Source organism: Poecile atricapillus, chromosome 4 (assembly GCF_030490865.1).
Source record: "Poecile atricapillus isolate bPoeAtr1 chromosome 4, bPoeAtr1.hap1, whole genome shotgun sequence".
Lineage (NCBI taxonomy): Eukaryota > Metazoa > Chordata > Aves > Passeriformes > Paridae > Poecile > Poecile atricapillus.
In genome coordinates this window covers 3,531,205-3,553,270 of record NC_081252.1, presented here as the reverse complement: position 1 = coordinate 3,553,270, position 22,066 = coordinate 3,531,205, and the positions used below count along the sequence as shown (strand labels likewise).

At 40.8% G+C, this 22,066-nt stretch overlaps 1 protein-coding gene across 22 annotated transcripts in view; it reads left to right on the top strand.

The window, feature by feature from the left end:
• The window catches only part of ANK2 (ankyrin 2), a 260,764-nt gene that overhangs the window by 202,742 nt on the left and 35,956 nt on the right, over positions 1-22,066 (top strand). For 6 of the 22 annotated variants that reach the window (XM_058838913.1, XM_058838908.1, XM_058838919.1 and 3 more), the window contains 6 exons: positions 747-819; positions 2,187-2,267; positions 7,442-7,586; positions 11,865-11,967; positions 12,566-12,669; positions 16,962-16,997. In XM_058838913.1, the coding sequence (XP_058694896.1) occupies positions 747-819; positions 2,187-2,267; positions 7,442-7,586; positions 11,865-11,967; positions 12,566-12,669; positions 16,962-16,997 (542 nt within the window). Of the gene's footprint in view, positions 1-746; positions 820-2,186; positions 2,268-7,441; positions 7,587-9,257; positions 9,270-11,864; positions 11,968-12,565; positions 12,670-16,961; positions 16,998-22,066 lie in introns of all 22 variants that reach the window. The other 16 variants (XM_058838926.1, XM_058838925.1, XM_058838921.1 and 13 more) reach the window with 8 other exon arrangements.

Below are 22,066 nucleotides of genomic sequence, written 5' to 3'. Positions count from 1 at the left end.
ATCTTCTGTTTCCTCCCAGAATTCATTTATGAAGATGAAATTGCATTTTAAAAATATGACAAACATCCAGTATTTTCGTGCTCTGTGCTCTCATGTTTAACCAGAATCCTCCCACTATTCCTCAGTCCATACTCGCCTTGACTCACAATATTTTGAGCTTTTAGATGCACAAGATGTTTCAGAATCTTCAAACAACTTTTTTTTTTCTCCTCTGATGTGTATGTGCCTAGGAGGAATATACATGATTTATGAAAAGGATATAATTAATATTCACTGTAGTCACCTTTTTCTGGAGAGGGGGGAGAAACGTTTCAAGTGGTCTGTGTAAATCCTTCACATCTTCTTTTAGTTTAGGAATTTCACATCATTCATAACTTCATTTCCAAATGCTTTACAATTTAATAATTTCCACATGCCCCATACAACTTTCTGAAGCTCTTCTGTAGACATTACCTAATTCATTTTAAAATCATCTTGGAAACATTCAGCTGAATTGTTCTACATGCACCATTATAAATGGATTTCATTTCTCTGACCAGCTCATTATCTTATGTTTTCGTACTTCTCTGCCAGAAGAAATGTTACCTTATGCAGCACTGAGAATAGGAGCTTCTGGGCTAAAGATGAAAAGGAGAGTTAGGGGAAGGGTAAACACTTCATGAAAAGCCTCAGCACATCTCGCTGCTGTCTGTTGAAAACACCCTGCTGTAAACTTTGCTCTCTGACTGATGATTCTGTCTTTGCAGACTGTAACAGAGAAGCACAAGCTAAATGTACCCGAGACAATGACTGAGGTCCTGGATGTGTCAGATGAAGAAGGTGAGTGACTTTGCTAAATTCCTCTTCCATATCACCTATGTAACCTGTTATATAGGCTCAAAAAGCTGCTGGAGTGCTCTGACATCTTCATTTTGCGGTGCTTGTAAAGAAGTTCTTTTTTTTTTGTAATGGTGTAATCATTATGGTATTTATATACAGATGCCAAAATTTGAAAGAAAGCAAAATCCTGGACCCCTGTGCCTTTTCCAGAAAAAACTGATCAGAACTGAATTGGCAAATGAGACCATTTCCCAAACCCAGTCCTTAAAATTTCACTGTAGAGCTGTCCCAAAGTTGGCTTTGACCCCTCCTTAAGGAGCAATCTGAGCTGTACATTTTTTGGATCCGTGCCACCTGAATCAGATACAAATATCCAGGAATTTTGCCTAATTGGAAACATTTGTGTCAGAAGATGCATAAGGTGGAGGGTGAGGAGAGCATTCCCCTGAGGGAGCTTTTGGCACAGGGAGGCTCAAGGATGCACGTGGTGTGATATAAAGTAACAACATGCTGATAAGTTTGGCTTTTGGGTTTCAGAGGCCTTTGCACACAGAGATGGGAGATGTGCTGCACCACTTAGCTACATCCCAAGGAAATTTCAGTGACCTTCTGGGAGAAGTGATAACGTATCATGTTTTTACACAGCTCAGAATTGCAGAAATGGCCTAAACTCATCCTTTCCTAAGAGTTCCAAAGTGACTTAGAAATTTTAGTCACAGCAATATTAATAAACACATTTGGAAGGATTTTCTCTTTTCCTTTTTACACTTGGCCCTGTTAATATTACAATATCCTATGTGTACCATTCTATGGTGGTTGTTATTATTTCATGCAAATAATTTGTGGAGTGAGTAGTTTCCAGAAAGTCCTGGGAATTTAGAAACTCAAGTTACAGGGTTGGTATTTCTCTTTTACAAAGAACACAGATGCACTTGTGGTTCTAAATGGTGCACAGAGTTAATGGCATTCATTAATTACAAGTGCTTGTATTGCTTTTAGCAATGGGATTTATGCTGATAAATGAGTTATACTCTTGAAAGATATGATGCTTAGGCTCCAGACGCAACTTTTTATTTTAAAATGCAAAAGCAAACAAGTGTGATTCAAAATCAATTATCTTCTGCTGCATCATGACCAGTGAAATTGTTTTGCTGCTTTGTCTCTGATTAAGAAACATTCAACTACTTGTGTAATTATTAAGTTGAATTGCCTTTAAATTGCTCATTGCCTTATGTTCACCTTGTTTAGTTTTCTCCTCATCTACTGTTGAATCATCTTTAAATCCACAAAGCCTAGTATGTCCTCCTGCTTCTACAGGATTAATCCAGGGTGTTCCTTTTTCTCCAACCAATTTGTGTGTTGTACAGCCTTTAAACACTCTGATGAGGAACCCTTCAGTGATGGGGAGGCATATAGTGGCACGGGTGCTGTTAGCAGGAGTTCGTGGAGTAAGACCCACAGACTTTCTCTTTTTGTTTAACTATGACTGTTTGGTTTATTGTTTTGTGTTGCAACAACACGTGTTTGTATAATTTGGGTACCTAACACTGCTCCTCTCTGTTACTTTTGAAGTGTGGCTGAGTGTGTGTTTCCTGAAAGGTGGGAGGAGGAAGGGAAGCCAGAAAATCTCAGATTTATTACCTATGTCTTGAGCGTGTTGGCAGAACTTGAAGGGGCTGCCCCGCATGACTAATGCCCTCCTGTGCTTTGAATTAACATTCGCTGCAAGAACTCCTAATGTGGATGGCTCTTGTCACAGAAATTTAAAATAGCTGGGGACAGGAAGGCTGCAGAACTTGTTGAATAGAGAGAGGATGAACCTTTTAATGGTGGTGTAGCTTCATAAGAGGCTAGAAGTAAAGTTTCTGTGACGCTGTGTTCCTTCGAGTGACGCGATATGTCCTGAAATAAATCGATGTGCTGCTGCCAACCCGCCAGCTGTATTTATAGAATTGTTAAGTTGAACACAAAAGTACTTGAGCCAAGTATTTCAGGTCCCATTGTGTAGCATGTTCATCACTGATGATAAGTATTTTGCATTTTGCTTGGAAGATAGTTATATTGCACAATTGCTGTCATGTTGTCAATATATCATTGTATCCCTAAAACAACGTTAACATCCAGTCTTAGCAGTATAAAATAAAAGACAAAGATCTACCAGATAGCTCATCATGGTATGGAAGGTCCTGCTATTTTATAAACTAAAAAGGTCCTGATATTTTATATTTATAAAATAGGTGTAGCCTGTTTTAAAATATCTTAAATGGACCAAGAGTCACTTTAATTCTTCGGTTTTCTTGCAGCATTTTTGTGTTTAACCACCGAATTATTATTCAGAATTCTTTACTTTTTATACTACCTGCAAAACCAAATCTTCCTTTTGTACAGAATCAAATCATTTATTTGAAATGGTGTTTAATCCTGATTGATGGGGATTTCACTGCATACTCCCATAGGCAGAGCTGTTAAGAGACGTGGTTTGTGCAACGTGTACCCCTGCCAGCAGAAACACTCGGTGTGGATAAAGTCGCTCTAAAAACCCTGCACATTTTCGTCCTTGTGTCTGCCTTGGCTGTATTGCTGCCAAGTTCACTTGCTTTAAGGCTGTCACCACAAAAGAAGCATTTTGCACCTGAGGGATCTGTAGAACAGTAAAGAGAAATTACTGCAAAGCGTGTTGTGAAATGTATTTTAGTGATGTCTACAGAATTAGTGAAGTTAAGCACAAGCAAATATTTTTGTTAGGGCTGAGTCTGTGTAGACACACAGGAAAATGTAGAAAAGGCAGGAGCCTGGTTTCTTTCTTATTTTCCCATATAATAATATGCTCCTCTGTATTCATTCCATGCCTCATTTTTGTGAGGAAGAGCTGCACAAACCAACAGTGGTTTATCTTTGAGACTCCCATGGGAGATAGTGCAGTAAGTGTAGTGCTATAGAGAGGGAATACAACTGGTAAAACAGGATGTTCAAGAGCTCTCATTTGTTTCTTTTTGAGCCTCCTCATTGCCAGTTAATTTTCAAAAGTTGTAGTTCCACTGTGTGCTTGAGACCAAGTTCTGGCTGCTGCAGAAGTTGTCAAGCTCCGACTGTGCTGCCCCACATCCTCCATTCTGGCAGCACGAGCGTTTCACCGTGTGGTGACCCAGCCCAGAGAACCCATCTGTCTGAAAATGCATCTCTTTCTTTGTCCTGATGAGTTATTTTCCAGCCAGACAACTTTTGCAGGCAGGAGAGAATAGAAAGGCTGAAGTAGAGGATGAAAACATCACTGTCAGGAGCAGCATGGCCTGCGATGGCAACCAGGAAAGTTGACTCACAGCAAACTGTAATTAGTGCTGACACTGCAATCGCAGAGAAGGGATGGAGGAAGGTTGTCATGTGCAAAGAGTTCATGGACACTCTGAACTACTGCCTTGTAGTGACCTTGGATTCCAGGAAGCAGTTCACAGCTGATCCTATATCTGGCTGCATCAGATCTCTGATGAGAAAGAAAAACCCCCACCGTGCTGAAATACAACAATGAACTTCCTTAGTGCCCCCACGCATGGCCTTGGAGTAGCCAATGCTGCTGCATGTGAGAGAGAAATGAGCAGCTAAGTCTGGGCAGAATCCACTGCTGTTGTACATGCACATAATTCCTCTGAAGAAGCACCTGAATTTGTGGGAAAACTTAATTTCCTTAATTAAAACTGGAAATTAAAGTTGCAGCCAGGAATTTTTCTTGATAGACTTAATGTTGCTGTTACTGCGCATTAGAGCACAGTAAATTCAGAACAGCACCGCTGAGTTAATTCACCCGCTAAATAAAGCACTTTGTGTTCAGTAGTCTAAAAAGTAGCCACAGGATGCTGATTTACAGAATTAAAGCTTCGATGGCTTAGGGCTAGTTCAAGGGCAACTTCCTAAATACCACAGTAACCACCTGTCAAGTACTGGAATTCTTTTTGCAATGGGTTAATATGCAAGAAAACAAAATCAAGGTGTTACTCTTTCCCCAGAGGTCCTTGGGAGTTGAAGTGCACTTCTTTTTTTGAGATCACATCCTGCCACTCTGTGAGTGCTGCCCTGAACTCACAATAGCTGACAAGATCATTCATTTTAAGTCATGTGTCAACATCTGAAACCACATGTGAAACCCCACTTTCCTGGCTGGCTAAAAATAAACAAAGTTACTGCATTAGCCAAGCTAAAATCCAGGGAAGCTGCTAGTGTGGGCCACTAAATCGAGGATTGACTTAGGGAAGTGAAAGTGTCCAAAGAAGGTGTCAGAGAAGCTCTGCAGTTACAGAATATTCCCTAAACAATTTTAATTCCGTAAAAATTGTTATTGCCGTAGTTATCCTTTCTCCATCTGCAGCGCTTCTGTGGTGAGCTTTAGACTTACCTGCATGCTGCAGAGAAAACAATAATTTTGGCAAACTCATAGCTGTATGTGGCTTTAAAAACGTCTATTAAAAGCAATTTCGGGCAGTTTGACACAGTCCCCTTTCCTTTACTATTTTATTTTAAATTTTCTCTATATTTTCTCTATGTTCTGTGAGAAACAACTCCAGAGCAATTCTCGTACAGCAGTTGGATTTTGCAAATGGATAGATGGCCATGGAGCCAATGTCAAGGGTTACATTTGCAAACCATGGAGCATCAATGTCAAGGGTTACATTTGTCCCAGAGTGGTTAGTAAGTGGTGGAAATGTTCCTGGCACTAGTTTGATGGGGAATGAGATGGCAGACGGATTGTTTCTGGCACGATGAGAAAGGGCAGTTCCCGTATCGCCACAAAGCAGCCATCTGCTGAGATCTGCCGTGTCAGGAAGCCCTTGGTCAGCCGAACGTGCAGTCATTTTGAGTTCAAGCCCTGTTTTTTCTCTCCATATGCTAGGAGGCACTGCATGTTCATCTCGGGGAGGGAAGATGGGAGGGCACAGGGCCTGGGGAGAGCTCCCTCAGCCCTCGCCTGCTGCTGCGAGATATCCCTGCGTGGTCTGGTTACTGTTTGCAGATGTCCCATCACATCAAACGCTGCGACTTAGCCCCGCTATTGACAGCTCTCAGATGAGAGGCCAAAGCTGAAATCAGAGCAGACTTTGGATTTGTTGTTTTTGGGTTTGTTTTTTTTTAAAAGGTTGTGGGTGTGATGGAAGCGGTAAAGATTTTGCCTTTGTTTCTATTATAAATGGAATGTCTGGCATGATTATGATTATCTAGTTTATTTGAAATATAACTTGAAATTCCTGTTACTGTTTGATTAACAGCATTGCCTTAATATCTTCCAAGTTTTCACTAAGCCCTGTGCTTTTTAATGTGACATTCCCAGGAAACAGGAGGCATCATCTGTCAGAAGACAGGAAACATTAAATGATTAAATGCATTTTATTGTTTTCTGTGAAACTGTGCCCAGTTTCTCCCTCTTAATGTGGGCAGATGGAATTTTCAAGAGTTTTTGTTGTTACACTGAAAAGATTCAAGACTGATTTTTACATATAATATTTGTGTGTGCATAAAACTCTTAACACCCCCTCCCCAAAGTTTACTCAGTTTTAGGTGAGAAATACTTAAATTATTTATTTCTTAGCTGAAATGTCAAGCTAGAAAAAATAGCTTGATTTGCTCTGTGAAAACAAGTATCGGGATGAGCTTCAGAAAAGCCTAGAAAATGAGAAGGCTTGAAGCTCTTGGTGGCCTGGGGTCATGTTGTGTGCCTCTGTGGGACACACCAAGCCTCTGGCAGCCTCACACTGCAGTGATTTACCAGCGGGAAAAGGACTGAAGTGTCCAAGCAGAAACTGTGGAGAGGAAGTGTCTTGCAAGTGGGAATGAAAAGAAACATCTACACGTTGCTTGGCAATGGAATCTGTTTTGTTAGTCTGCTGGGGAAAAGCAAACTGTGACTTCATATAGACAGAATTTCCTGGGGAAAAGAATTCCGGACCTAAAAAAAAAGGATTCAATTTCATTATTCAGAGTATATGCACAAAGGTTACTGTGTCAGATAGCAAATGATCATTTAGGCTGGGATTCATTACGAATTATGATCATTCCCATCTATGTAAGTGAGCTTATATCCAGTTTATGGATGTTGCCACCTTCTAGAAATATAAATTTTGTTGCTGATCACAGAAGGATGTTGGAATACGGGTGACAGAGCCTGGTATGATATGGAGCTGGGATAGTAGAGAGTTTAAATTAGCCTTTGCAACGACAAGGCATAAGGCCACAGAAAACATGTTTTCATCTGAAAACACATAGATTACAATCAAATATGTGGTGGTATTTAACCACAAGTTGTGAGGCTGGGATACAGCATAGCTGTGTCCAGGAAGCTGAAATGGATTAAAGAACACGCTTTAGAGCATAGCAAGAGATGTGCTCCTTGCCAGTGTGTGTAACAGCAAAACACATTTGAAATCTAATCGATTAATAGCCTTGATTTTCCTTTTGTTTTTCAAAATATCTTGCTTGACGTGCCAGTTTGATTAAATACGTTAATTGCTTGTGGTTTGCAGTGTTTCCTGAGTGGAAATTGCCTTCCTGTTCATTGTGCCACCCAGCTGTTAGATCCCGAGGTGCCAATGGAATCAAACTCGTGTGTGTGCTTACCCTTGGTGTGGTTGATTTGCAGGTGATGACACGATGACAGGAGATGGAGGGGAGTACCTTAGGCCAGAAGACCTGCGGGAGCTGGGAGATGACTCTTTGCCGAGCAGCCAGTTCTTAGATGGAATGAACTACCTGAGGTACAGCTTGGAAGGAGGACGCTCGGACAGGTATTTGCCCAGATCTGTAACTTTGCTCATGACAGCTCTGCACTGGTTTTGCTGTAAGTGTGAAATCCCTGTGCAGGGTCTCTCTGCTTGGCGTACACTGGTCAGCGTTGGTGTACTCGGTGTGGCAGCGTGGCAGTCACCACTTGGCAGGAGGAAGGTGTGGTCACCCTCATCTCCTGCTGCCACGGGTCAGGGGATGGGTGGACAGGCTTTGAGCACCAGGTGAGCTGACTTTTTGGAGTGGTTTGCTGGCTCAAGATATCAGGAGAGGAGCAATGGACTGGCAGTGAGTGTCTGCAAGCACATCCACTCTTTCTGGTTCCTCATGGTTGAATTAGCAGGGAAGAGAATAATTGTTCTACTGACACAACAACAACAACAACAACAGCAACAGTAATAATAATATAGAAATATTAGTGTGTTCAGTCCAGACAACGTACTGATTTGCTTATATCTAACAAGTTGAACTTAAGCCTAGATGTCTTTGTGGAATAATAATGCCTGCAGCTTTGATTAAATTTTATTTATTTATTTATTTATTTATTTAGAGTTTGGTGGGGTTTTTTTTTGAGAGTGTCATTAAAGTGTACAAAAAATACGGAGCTCCCTTCCCAAAGGGAAAGCCTTCATTCGTGTAGGCTCAAGTTGGCAGGTTAACCCCTACAATTCTAGCTCAGAACAGCCACCCAGGCATGCCTGGGTATAATCAGCACTGTCTCCAGACTCACTGTCTTTAGAACTGGGGGACACTAAAGGGAATAAAAGAAAAAAAGGTTGAAATCTTGGCAACAGAATTTTGAGGCTACCTCGTTTTTCCAGTCTTGGTTGTTATTTTGGCAGCATTTCTGAAGCTCAGTGGAATCAGTAGGATCCGTTCTGTTTACTGGAGTAGGCTGGGAATTGCTTCTGGAACAAAAGATGTCAGGAAACAGTTTGGTTTGCCTCACAGCATGTGTAAATCCCATCATTCAGGTCCTGCAAGCCTGGAGTCTCTGCTGGTTTTTAGACAGTGAGTCCACTGAAAACAAAGTGACTGTGTGGCTTTTTAACTCTCTGAGGAACTTTATGAACTACATCAGAATGCCTAAAATCAAAACCTTTTGTTCTTTTCAAAGGTAACAAAATTTGGGAGATTTTAGGTTTTAAGATGAATAGAAATATAGAAATGATTGTGCAGGTCAGTTAAGCCAGTTTAAGTTAAACTCCCATTTAGAATATTTTAGCTTTTAAATCTTGTCAGTAAATTTCAGTAGATTGTCACTGGCATGTCTCTGATATGGTTTATTTTGTATGAAAATTATTTCAAATCCTGTATCAAGCAAAATTATATTGAAATGTAGCAAAATTCTAAAGGGAGAAATAATGAAAGAAGGACTTCTTTCTAACTCCATGGTCTCATTTTCTGTCACCTTTAGGTTACTGATTTTAAGAATTTTCAGAGACTGCTTCAGTTGTTTTCCATTTCCTTTTAATGTGGTTTTCATTGCATTACAATGACTTTGTTTTTTCAGGAAACTCAGTAAAGCAAGATAGTATTAGTAGTCTAGACTCATTTAATCTTACGCATTAAACAATTTGATTTAAAAACATATATTTTTCATTTGTAACCATCTTCCCTATTTATTTTATTTTCTCTCCTCTTCATTTTTCTTTTCCATATGCTTTCATTAGCATCATGCCCAGGTAGGTACAACACAGCATGAACACCTCTTGTTTCTATCTCCTCCTGTGGCACCTGTCTCTGTTCATCCACTTTGGAGGCCTGCTGTATGCAGAAAGTTGAGTTGGAGAACCAAAGGAAAGATGCTGCTCTTGAGAAACATTTTCACAGTTGATTTAGACAGTTTTCAGTGACCTCAGGGTTTTTCCTCAGCTCCTGAAAGAACATATGTAAATGTACACTAATATATAAACAAGAGATATGTTCAGCTGGACTAGAGCTCATTAGGTCTAGGCTGGGAAGTGGCTGTGCACTGCAAGTCCTTCAGTCCAAGCAGATTAGGGACTGAGCATGGGGATGCTGATCCTATTTTTTGGTTACCAACAGGGTCCTGTTCTGGGTTAGGGGTGGTGAAATGTGCCTGTGCACACAGACAAGGTGCACTCTTAGGTTCAGGAGCTTTGCAGCATTCCTGGGTTCCACAGCTCTGCCTCGGGATGGGTGCTGTTGGTCCCGCAACCCTTCACACTTCAGATTTATCAACCACATTTGAGAAGAGTCTGCATTTAGATGTTGGACTTGTGTCTGATTTAGGTAGGCTTCTTTACATTTGGTAGAATTCCTGAATGCTTATGACAATGATTAACAGTAAATTCCATATTCAGTCCATAAGAGGACTGTCATTTCAATCAGTAACTTTATTCCTAAGTCTGAGCAGCACAGACCTTTTAAATCCTGCTTTGCTCTTTGTTGAGCTGGTCCAATGCACAGATGGAGCGGTGCCATCTGAGCAGTACTTTTGAAATGGAGTGTAGCAGGGAATTTAAACCTGTAACTACCTGCAGACCTCAGTCTTTTCTGTCTGCAGATAAAGCCCACTCCCTGATGTATTTATTAGAGCTTATGTACAGGTTCTACACAGTGAATAGCACTGGGCTACTCGTAGTGGTGGTAGTAGCAGTGGGGATGGACAGAATCACCCTAGGGATAACCAGCCAAATGAAGTTTAGACTTCCCTTCGTTTCAGTATCTATCCAGCCCATGGTGTTATCTGAATAGCAGAACCTACAACTTGGATGGTGACTCACGAGCGTTGCATGGCTCAGCAAAACGGCTCTGGAAGTGTCAAACACGGAAATGAACGCAGGATAATGATGGCAAATGGGCTCTGCTACTGAGGCTTGTTCCTTAACCAAAGAAAAAAATGTTTGTTTTTGGTTTGCTTTTTTCTCAAGGCTTTCTGGAGGCCGACAGTTGTATAACGCCTGTCTTTGCTTCCAGTTTTGTACCATCCACCTGGGATGCTGAACAGGCCATTGGTATAAGCTAATGATCAGCAGCACTCATTATTCTTCAATGAAATATATTTCTAATAAAAATAAGATAACCATTTGCTCCTAGAAATGGATCCAAAAAATACGGAGTGACTGTAACTATTGTTTAAAATGGTCGTGATTCAGATGATATTTGATATGCACTTAAAGCATTTGAAACTCACGTCTGTAATGAACCCATGACTTCTATTGCTAACTGCTGAAAATGAATTATCCCTTAAAACTCTGTGGATCTGGATAAATGGCCTATTGTTCTGATCCAGCATGTTAGTCATTATGAGCACTACTCACGGATGTGTAAGCCAGGAACACAAAACTGCTCCCTTCAGTTAGAGGTGCGATATTCCTCAAGGTCTGCATCAACATCACAGAGTACACGCACAGCAACTGAAGGTGGATGATCTGGTTTTAGAAATCATTGTTGTCATACTGCAGCTAGTGAATATTAAAAGGACAAAACTCGTGCTGTTTGGTAGCAGAAGCCCCATTTACCTCAACATGTCCAACTGTGGTGTTTTATTTGTCTATTTGTTCTGCTTTTTGCTGGTGGATACCGCAGCTACATTCTAAGCCAGTGCTTGGAAGCAGCCTGTTTACTGCCTTGCACCTCTCATTGCTACAGCAACCAGTGCTCTGTAGAGCTGTGTGTACTTGCAGCGAGATGAGCGCTCACACCGGGGCTGGCTCCCTGCAGATGCTGTTGGGATTCGGGGGAAGGTTCCGTTTTACACAGGAGCTTGCGGCTGGCCACACTTCGCCTTTCTGTGTGTACCTTCCAGGGGACAGTGTCAGGCTAACTGGTTTACAGTTTAAGGGGAGAGAGAGTAGGTTCTAACAAAGCTTCAGAAAGAGTCATTCCAGCTTTTCCTCAGGTGGTAGCATCCTGGTTTTCCGTAGTGGTTTGCTTGTGTGATGCAGCAGAGGAGTTCTCCAAAGAGCCTTAACAGAAGTGAATGCTCTTTGTCGTAGGGAAACCATTATGCCACAAAGCCAAATCTCAAGTATTTGTGAGTTTAAAATAAACTGTCATTTAGATTAATCTCTAGCTTCTGCCTTTGGAAGCAAATAGTTTAGTGCAAAGGTTTTGTGGCCCATGGTCGGACAGGTGGCACAACACGGGCGTCTAAAGCTGTGTTTCCCCTGACTGCGCTCTGCTGCCCCTGGAAGCTGCATGGTGTTGCTAATAGCACGCTTTTCTCATTCTCCCACTCGATCTGTCATGACACCTTTGCAACATCCTGTGTGCTGCTGATGCATTGCTCTGGCATCCTACCAACCTCCCAGCCTGCGGTCCTTCAGTTCCGACAGGTCCCACACGCTGAGCCACGCCTCTTACCTGCGCGACAGCGCCATGATCGACGACACCGTGGTCATCCCCAGCCAGCAGGTGAGCAAACCTCTCAAAGCCCCTTCTTGGCTGCAGACATCAGGAAACAGGGAAAGGTTGCTCTGCAAATTGTTCTGGTGAGACTGGGTGGTGTATGCTGCTTGGTGTGTTTGAGTACAAATCTCTCTATTTTCTAGGCATATTTAATGGCATGCTGTGCTGTGCGGTGTTGAACTTGATTCCAAAACAAATGGAATATAGCACAGGGACTGTTTTCTGGATGTTCTCCATTTTAACTGATATTTGAATGTTGCTAATAGACACCATGCTACACATTCAGGGGATGTAATGAACTCATAGCTATTGTCCTAAAAGATACTGTCTTGAAATGTGCTTGCAGTTAAAAGAAAAGAGATTTAGGAAATGCCTTCTTAGTTAAATCACACGATTCATTTCACTGGGACCACTAATGTAGGATTACTTTAGGGAAATACAAAATGCTACAATAAGGATTTCTGTTATCTTAATGCTATTAGTAGTCTGTTGTTTTAAAAGAAAATGTTTAAATGCTTTAGGCACTACTATGCAAAATACATATTGGTTTTTTTTCCATTAATTGATTTCTTTGTAGTAAAATGGGGTTATTTTGCTTCCCAAGGTAACAACTCTGGCCAAAGAAGCTGAAAGGAATTCATATCGCTTAAGCTTGGGCCCTGAAATATTGGACAATGTGGCTCTTTCTTCCAGCCCTATTCATTCTGGGTGAGTTTCTCAATTAACATTATGCTACATAGTGAGAAAAAGAGTACCTGCAGTGACACGAGCTTCAACTAATGCTTAACTAGGAGCTGCATTTTAATTCATTGCCTCCTGGAGCTGCCAGTAAATTGTTATGATCTTTTAAGCTCTGACAACCAAGCAAGCCTGAGTACCAAGGCTATTCACTGAAATCACTGCAAGTCACTGAGCCCTCAGTCAAATTCAAGGGGAATGAATGTGATAAATGACACATACAAACAGGCATTTGTGTGTATTTTATGGAGAAATAAATACAATGACTTTCAGAGTTAATAATAATTATTGACACCAAGTGCTTAATCACTCCAGATGGTCAGTACTTACCATGCTGGTGGGGTAGCTGAGGTGAGCACCAGCTCCAGTGTTTGCCTTCTAAATTACATGAACAGACAAGCAACCTAAACATCATGGTGCTTTGCACATATTTGACCACTCTCCTCATGTACAGCTGACTCTTTGTAAGCATTTGCATTTAGGCAAGCTCACTGTCATGGCATAAGGCAGGTCAAAATGCAGGCCCAGCCAAGATCATATTTACAAACCTTATCCTGGCTGGCCTTAAAATCTGTGACTGCATTTGTTTTAAATGCTCTCACTTACTGCATTTTAAGTAATTTCAGTCTTCACACTGAATTCTTTATTTATGTCCTGTGATCGGATTAGATGGGGAACATGCAGATGAATTCAGAAGAAACTGGAGTAATTAAAAGCATTTAATCTCTGTGGGCTGTGTACACAGCATGACTGGACAGCACAAGGGGAAAGATTATTTTTGTGAATCTTGAGTGAGTTCAATGCTATCCTACAGTCAGTATTTTTAAAAAATAGCACTGGAGTCTCATTTGAAATGACAGGCAGTCCTGATCTAGAGGAGGAACAATATTGCCAGATTGACTCACGTGACATAGTTGAGAATTTTGTTTGTTAGCTGATTGTAGGATAGTTGACTGTGACCACCGCTCTGTGGATTTGCTTCTCATGAGCTCCAAAACTAACAAATGAAATGAAAATGCTTAATATGTAAAGTGTGTATCTGTTTATATACATGCTGGTATGAAAGTGTTAAAATTGCTTTGGTGCTTTATTCTAACCCTAGAGAGTTTACAGATTTTTTTCCAAAGGATGTATTAATTTGCCTTTTCTGAAAGGTAGGTCTTTGCTGTGATTGCAGAGGATTAACTAAATACTTTCTAGAGGAGTGGAATTTATTTCTTGGATATGCAATTATTTTGTTCTCTTTTAAAAAATGTGAGTGATGTTCCCATCTTTTGGGATGACCAGGATGCTAGTGGTAGGATAAAATATCTGATTTTAATAGGAGAAAAACTCTTTGCAGCCTTATATGAAACAGTGGATTTCAATACAACACAAATTATGTTCTTTCTATATATACACACTAACTTGACACTAAATATTGTAATAAAGAAACCTCGAATAACAATCCCTCAGCCTTTGAAAAAGCCTGTACAACACTTCATTTTTATCTTGTTTAGGCTGGTTTGAATCATTAAGTTATCATAGAGTTTTGCTTGTAGGACCTTATTTTAAAAGTGAAACAGTTGTAGAAGGTGATGATTGTTGTGCTCACTCTGCTGGAACAACAAATGTATTTGTGATTCATAGCCCTGTGGTCAGCCACACTCCCCTCCACATGCAGACACACACTGTTAGTGGGTTCTTATGAAGCAGCAGCACTGCTGACATTTAGGGCATGCACTGAAGTAGTAGTTACCTATCATGAAGGGAAACTCTTTGAATTTTCCAAGAAATCCTGGATAAACATTGTCAGTGGTCCCATGCAAGGTTTTGCCCAAGACACTGAAAATTAATTGAATTCAGATGGTGTTTTTGAGAAATAACACATCAGCCAAGTACTGGATGGTAATTTATTTGTCACAGGTGCAAGTTTGTATTCTGCACAATCTGAGGAGAGAAATGACACTTCTCTTTGTGCACCAGTCCAGTGGTGAACCCCAAATTGCTGTAGGGTCCTTACTGGTCTCCCATTGTAGGCAAGTGTTGCTGTGGGTCACAGTTTAACACCCCCAGGCAAAAGGATAAATTCATAGAGAACTGTTCTCTCAATCTGGACCTTCACAGGCACATATCTCAGCCTTTGCATGACTGACCAAATCTTGTGAAATTTTAGAAGGAAAAATGTTTTAACCATCCGTTTAAATTTTAAATATAACTGCTCCTCCTGTAGGTTGATAATTTCATCAGGAAGGAAGAAAAAGTAAGTTCTTTGGTCATAGTCTTTAGCAACCATCTTGAAATCCCAAAAATATTTCTCTTTTAAGAGGTAATGCTCTTGCAGGGCTCAAAATCTCAAAATAAAGATCTCCTGGTCATTTTACACAGCTGACAGTTTCCTACTTTGGCTGAAAAAAAAGTATCAATTCCTGCACTTAAACTCCCTTTCAAGCAAATCAGATTTTCTTCTTCTCACAAAACTACTTGATCTTACATATTGAGCAAAGTTAATGATCTCTGAATATGCCAAAAAATTTGGGTGCTGAATATCTAATAAGATAGAGTTTTATGACTTTGCTGCTGGTATTAGAGGATATAATTTATAATTCCATGCTGGAATGTGAGAGACAGAACTACTGCCTACAAAAATGCGAATATGTTTCACAGTTTTAGTCTTATACTACACAATATCCTATTGTGGAGGAACATGTGTATCTTTATTAAGTTGGAAGGCAGAAAAAAAAATCACTGAACTGAAGGATTTGCAGCATTTAGACATTGCTTGGCAGCACCATATTTTTATCTCCCATAAGAATATGCATGAATGGTGAAGATAAGAGTGACTGTAAGATTTTTAAATTATTAACGGTGTGCAAAACTGTGTTGTTCTCTTACTTGTTTTCTGGTGATAGAGTGAAATGAGTTGTATAAATTATATTTCTAAGAATTTTCCTGACAGCTGTGTAGAGGCACAGTAGATGAGGGAGCAAATCTGACATGTTGTCAGGATCATGGCACTGAGAGGAAGGAGCTTTGGGTCCATGCTTTGATATTAACTTGGTATTGTGTTCTAGAGCAAATACCCAGCAGGTTTTCCAACTCTGACTCACAGTAAAACTCCTGTTTGATGAAAGATCCTAATTTATTTTATTTAGTTTGCTGAAGAAGTCCCTGTCTGACTAACGGGTGGTCAGTGTGTCACTACTTGTATCTTAAAGTAAATTACACAGTTGGGATATTATTAGTGAGTTTATCTTGCTGGAAGTCATTGTTTCCATCAATGAAAAGATGATGGATTGGGCAGCTCCTAATGTGACAAATAATGTGAATTATCATTCTTAGCTGCATGTCTGCAAAAAAGGACGCTGGATCCTTGCTAACAAGGTAAACAAAATGTATTTCAAGTGTTGTATTTTGAATCCATAATATTTTTTTCCCGACGTGAGACTGATTTCCTGGAAATCGTTATGGAAACAGGACCTGGCAGCGACCAGCTGATAGTCATTTCTTAAATCTGAAAGTCTAAATGATTTCAAATTATGCTGCAGCTTTGTGGCCTTTGTTCAGAAAGTTACAATGAGGAGAAACAGTGAGTGTGTTGCATTAATAGCAAAGCATGTCAATGGAAGAAAATGGCAATGGAGATCCATATAATAACAAGGGACATTGGAAAACTAATTGTCCCTGTGACACTAAGTGATTACTGAGAGCCTGAACAGGTCAAAATGAGAGTCTGAAATTTGTTGTTTTGTAGAACAAAAGGAGGACAAGAAACATGTTGAAATGGAGGGAAGTGGAGGACAATGTATTGATAGAGGATTTTAAGAAAAGAAAAATATGATTTATTGTGCTATCAGGAACGCTGGCTGGAATTACCTTAGGTTCCTTACCCTTTGGTATCCCACGGTCCACATTTTAGATGTGGATACCTAAACCAAGCAGCATTTCCCCTTAACTGCTTCTGAAAGTTTTACTCAGAATCCAAGTGTGCATTTTAGGTGTCTGGCTTCCAGTGTGAGAATGTCCATAGAGAAACCAGATCCCTCCAGTTTCACTGCTGTACTGGTAGTGGCCACTTGGAACTGAGGGTCTTTATGTAGGCTTGTTTTCCATACTCACTTCTGCCTTCCCACATGTGAGGAATATGCATATATATGTATATGTTCATGTGTTTGCTTCAGAAATCTGTTTCATTTTTCCAGTATTTCAGTATTTCATTTAACTCATTCTTTTTTTCCCCCTTTCTGTTCCTTTGTGATGTTAAACCATCTATTCTATTGCAGATGCTCTTCTCCATGTCTTGATCTTGACAATAGCAGGTGAACTTCTGCATAATTTCTTTCTTTAATACATTGCACTTCTCACCCACCCTATTTATCCTCCCCTCTTACCTCACTTCAGGATGCTTTAGTGTCTTGATAGTGCCCATTAGCCAAGAGAAAAAAATAAATCTAACCAGCAGTAATAGTCAAGTAGGGCACTACTTTTCTTATACAGTAAGTGTCCACTTTCTCCCACCTGCTTTGGCATCTTTAACAAAACAAATTCAGGACACTGCAAAAAGTCTTAACAAACCTCCTTATACCATCCTAGCTTGTTTTAACCATTAATGTATTTAACCACACCTTTTCTTTGTTGGTGGCATGGTTTAATATTAATATTTAAAGAAGTAGTCCTCCCCCCAGATAATTCAACACAAACCACTGTAATTATTATATTGGTAAGTGGGCCTTTCACCTCTCTTGCCTGTATAAAGAATATTGCAGAGCCACTCTCTAAGCCACATTTTCCAAATTGTGCCACCATATTTGAACTGGTAGAATAACAGCCCAGACTTAGTATATATTATTTTTCATGCCACACCTAGTTTTTGTGTGACGGTTCATCAGTGCTTGAACCACTGGCACGTTACATCCTGCACAGAAAGCCTGAAGCTGAACTTTCCCAAAGGAGATTATCTTCTCTTGGCAAAATGACTGTTAATTGGCACAGGACCTGTTCACCTCCTCCACCTAACCCTAGAAAGGTGAAAATTGCCTTAAATATTAAGCTCTGCAAAATTATCAAGTGGCCCATCTTTTTAGGCCATGTCCCTGAATTTCTCAGCAGCTGACTAACGCAGTGAAGAGAATGCTGTCCCAAGTTAATATTGTAGCGGTTTCCTATGTTAGGATCATGTTTTTTGTCCTCCTGGAATGTGAATTTTGCCTTGTTTCTGGATGGCATAGTTGCAGCCTGCTGGAAAGCACTCTGAGGTAGTTGAATGACTTTGCTGTTGACTTCAGTGGGAGCTGGATCAAGGCCTTTTTTCTGGGTTGCAGCCTCTCTCCGGTTTCCTTCTCCCGCTGAACACCTTCCGATGGCCGAAGCACCCTGATTGTTTGTTTCTGCTTCTTCACACTGCGACTAACACTGAATGCTGCTATCTCCTTGTTTCCCAGTTTCTTTTATAAATTGAGATAATGTGTGCTGAGAAGTTTTTGACTGTGTCTACACCGGGTGTGCTCTGGTTGGAGCTTTGTTCCCTGCTATCTGCCGAGCGCATGTGTGCCTGCCCAGCTGCTCGGGAAGAGCAACCGTCCCCGAGCCCAGCGTATGGAAGTGGTGGTGGAGACTTTGTCTAGTTTGGTTCTGTGTGTTCCAAGAGCTGTTGCCTGTCCTAGAAAGCCCCCTCACCTGCTGGGTTTGCATGGCTCTCCCGACGACTCTGCAGAATGAGTGCCCCCACGCTTGCGGCCGCGGCCGCCTGAAACTCTGCCTGCGCCAACCTCTTGACACAGCAGGGACTCCTCTCAAAGCACACAACAAGTGGCTTCCTTCACCCCCTCCAGCACTGACACATCCAGTTTCCAGTGTCTCTGTTCATCCTGCTGTTATCATTCACATGAGGATAGATACGGAATAAAGCCGAGTTAATTCTGTAAGAGTAAAGTCAGCAAAGGGAGTAACTCAGGCTCAGATCTAAAATGCAAATATTTCATCAAAATACACCCCAACTTTTTGCCTCTTCCTTCCAGTTCATATATTTTGTCTGTGTTTTGATCAAGTGGAAACCCTGAGAGCTGTTTGCTCTGCTTTCTGTAGAAGGTGTGAAAACAGCCTGAAGGATTTAGGGGCCTTTTGTGTGTATACTCAACCCCAAGGCCACTAGAGCCAGTGTTTTTTGATATATCTTTCATATGGCAAGTATGTAGCTCTCAATTGCTCTAAAACTGAAGAAGAATTAAATGGCCTCTGTAATTTATTAGTAAGATTGCTAAATTGAGAAAGAATGGATGATGCTTGAGCTGACTGCTGTGTGTTTAACAGAAGCATGTATAGACTCGCCTGCAGTCTAAGAGAATTGCATTTGTACTTCTTTTTTCTATTTCTGATTTACCCTTCATTCTCTTTAAAAGAGAGAGGGCAATGATTTCCCTGAACCTGATTTGTTTCGCCAATTTGGCTATTATATTGTTCTACCACCTTTCCAAAGCTCAGGAAATCTCAGTATTGATCCAATTTGCAAGACTGCCAGGGTCACAAGTTTGTGTTTTGCTTCATTTCTAACAGAACCTTTAAAACTGGAAATGAAACTTACTCAAAGGCTGTGTTAGTACTGAGAAAGATGCAGCTTTAACCCGCAATCTGCTTTGACTTTGAGTCATCCTTTAATTGAATTTCAAGTTCCTTTAATCCCTTTTATTAACTGGGTTTTTCTTTCTTTTTTTTCTCCCCTCTTGAACTCTTCTCCGCCATTTGTGTGTAATGATCCCTCTCCCTTTCCTTCTCCGTACGTAGGTGGCTGATAGTGCTGTAGTAATGCTCCATGCAGCTGGAACATGGACTAAGGTCCGAGTTTGCTGCCTAGCTTTGGAGATTATATGGAATTTTAGGGTTATTCATGTGTTAGTGTTATGCACTAGTTTCTTTCTGGCCATGGGAATTTAGCATGGTAAGGTATCACTTCCCAGAGTGATGGCTTCATCTGCCATTTATCCCTGCTAGTGTTGTTTGTTGAGTGCAGTCTCTTCCTATCTCAGTCTCGTCGCTTAACAACACTTGGTAACAGAGGTGGAAGAGGAAAAATAACGTGTGTGTGCGTGGGCAACAAAATAATTAGCTTGAATTTTACATTTACTCTATATTAGTCATACAAATTTTTCACTTTCCTAATGCACGCTTCAGAAAGCACGTTATATGTCATGCATTAGTTTTGTACGGATTATTTGTATATTGAGAGACACACTCCTTCAAAAGGCAATAGCTTTTTCCATCCTGGAACAGCGATGGCCCCATCCAGATGCCCTATTATGTAGCACATAGGCAGAATAAGAGGCTGGTGTGATTCAGAAAAGGCTTTCTTATGAAATATTTGCTTCACTCTCTTGCATAGCCAAAATTATGTGAAATGTGCTGATTTTAAAAAAAAAAAAAAAAGGATGAAAAGAAATCGGATTGAATAAGTGGATGGAAAAAGGAATGTAGTAAAAAGGTGGGAAAAAAGCAGAGTGGTGTAGTGGAAGAGGATGTACTTCTACACTCTGTGTCTGCAAACCCTGTGTCGATGTTCTGTCCTTACAGGATTATGCTACAGGTCTAAAGCTCAGACATTTTCCCCTTCAGTTGCTTTCCTTTGCACTCTATTCATGCTAGTTCTCCAAAATCTCTTTTCCAGGAATTCCACAGTACTCAGTAGCTGGATATGAGTACTGGCTCCTCCATAGTTAATGTGATAATTGACAGTAATCTTTCTGTGCTGTGTAAATAACAGCTTTAGATCTTCTTTATGATAGAAACTGCTTTTTCTTTTCAGTAAATAATAATTAAAATAACCTACTGGTTTTATCCTAGCAGTGTTTTCTCTGTGCTCACCTCCCAGTGAGACTTACCTCTGCCTGCTTTTCCACTCCTTGGAGCCGTGGGTGGTTCCAGTGAGAGATGGCTGGAGTGAGCTAGACTTGGTGATAGATTTACTTGACCCACCAGGCACATTCAGTAAGCTCAAACTGAAAGAAGGAGTTGCAACCATACCAAAAAAAGAACCCAGAAAGGAGATTACTTTCTGTATTTGGATCCTCACCTTTGGTGTGTCTGTGTTCTGGCAGTGAACAGCGGGTTTGGCTTTGCGGGGGCAAGTAGGGAGATAAGCTAAGGAGAATATGGGGCAGCAGGTGACCCAGCAGTAATATTTTAGTGATGGACAGCAAAAAAGAGGTGATCCCGGTGTTAAAGCATACAATCCTGAGTATTACATCAGTAATGAAAATAACTGAATCCTAAATATTGCGTTCATGACAGCTCGCACAGTGAGAAATGTGAATGCTGCTTTAATTCAGTCAGAGCTCTCATTAGCTTCTGGGAGTTGTGGGGGGAGTGTTTGTGTTAGTCTTAAAATGAGGAACTCTTCTTCCAGCAGTGTCATTGACTGCCTCCAACACACCCATTGTACTGGAGACTTGGACACATTCTCTGAAACATCACGCAGAACCGTTTTGATAGCACTGCTTCATGTGCTTCAGGGGGCAATTGCAGCACAAGCCAGGAGCATTAGTGCAACGATTGAGCATTTAGCATCTCTTAAGCTCTTCTTTCATCTGTGCTCTAATGTGTACAAATAATGTATTTTGTGAAGGAAGCTCCCATTTTTCTCAACAAATCCCCAGACAATCGAAGCTGTAAAATGTTTTCATTTTCTTTTTTTCCCCCTTGTTAAAACCACAGAAACACCAACCTCTAAGGAATGAGCTAATGGTTGTACTGCCCAGAGTTTTACCCTAAGCAAATCCTAGAGGTATCTGAATGGCAGTAGACTAGGAGCCTGCATGTGTGAGACAGACTGGCATCCGTGGTGCATGGTGTGCTTCCGACTGGCGCTTGTGGCTCCTTCCCATCGTCCATCTCTGACCTGCACGGTGTGTCGAGTGTTGTGTTTTTACAGCATGTGGAATTCTTGTAGCTGTGTGGACAATGAATGGATGCAATGTTTGTTGCACAGAACGGTCAAGGGGGCAGTGGAAAAATCCCTGTGTTTGTTACTCCTGTTATAAGGGCTTTTCTCTATTGCAGGTCCTTCAGTAGCATTTCTGCGACTCCCCATTGTGCTGGTTCTATATTAGTGGCTAGAAGTAGGCCTGACACCCTTCTGTCTCATCTACTCTTATTTTCACTTCCAGCAACCTGACCTTATCATCCCACATCAGGCATGATCCTGTAATCAAACAGTAAAAAATAAATTGGAAGTAGTTCTAGTAGTTTCCCAAGAATGTCCCCAATCTGTCAAAATCTACCTGTTGGTATATGTGGAACTACAAAAAATTCAGCACAAGAGGAATTCCAAACAAAATGACATGTTTTTCTCCTTTTTAGAGAAAAAGGAATGAACAATTGACCTTGTGCTAGAAGTAGG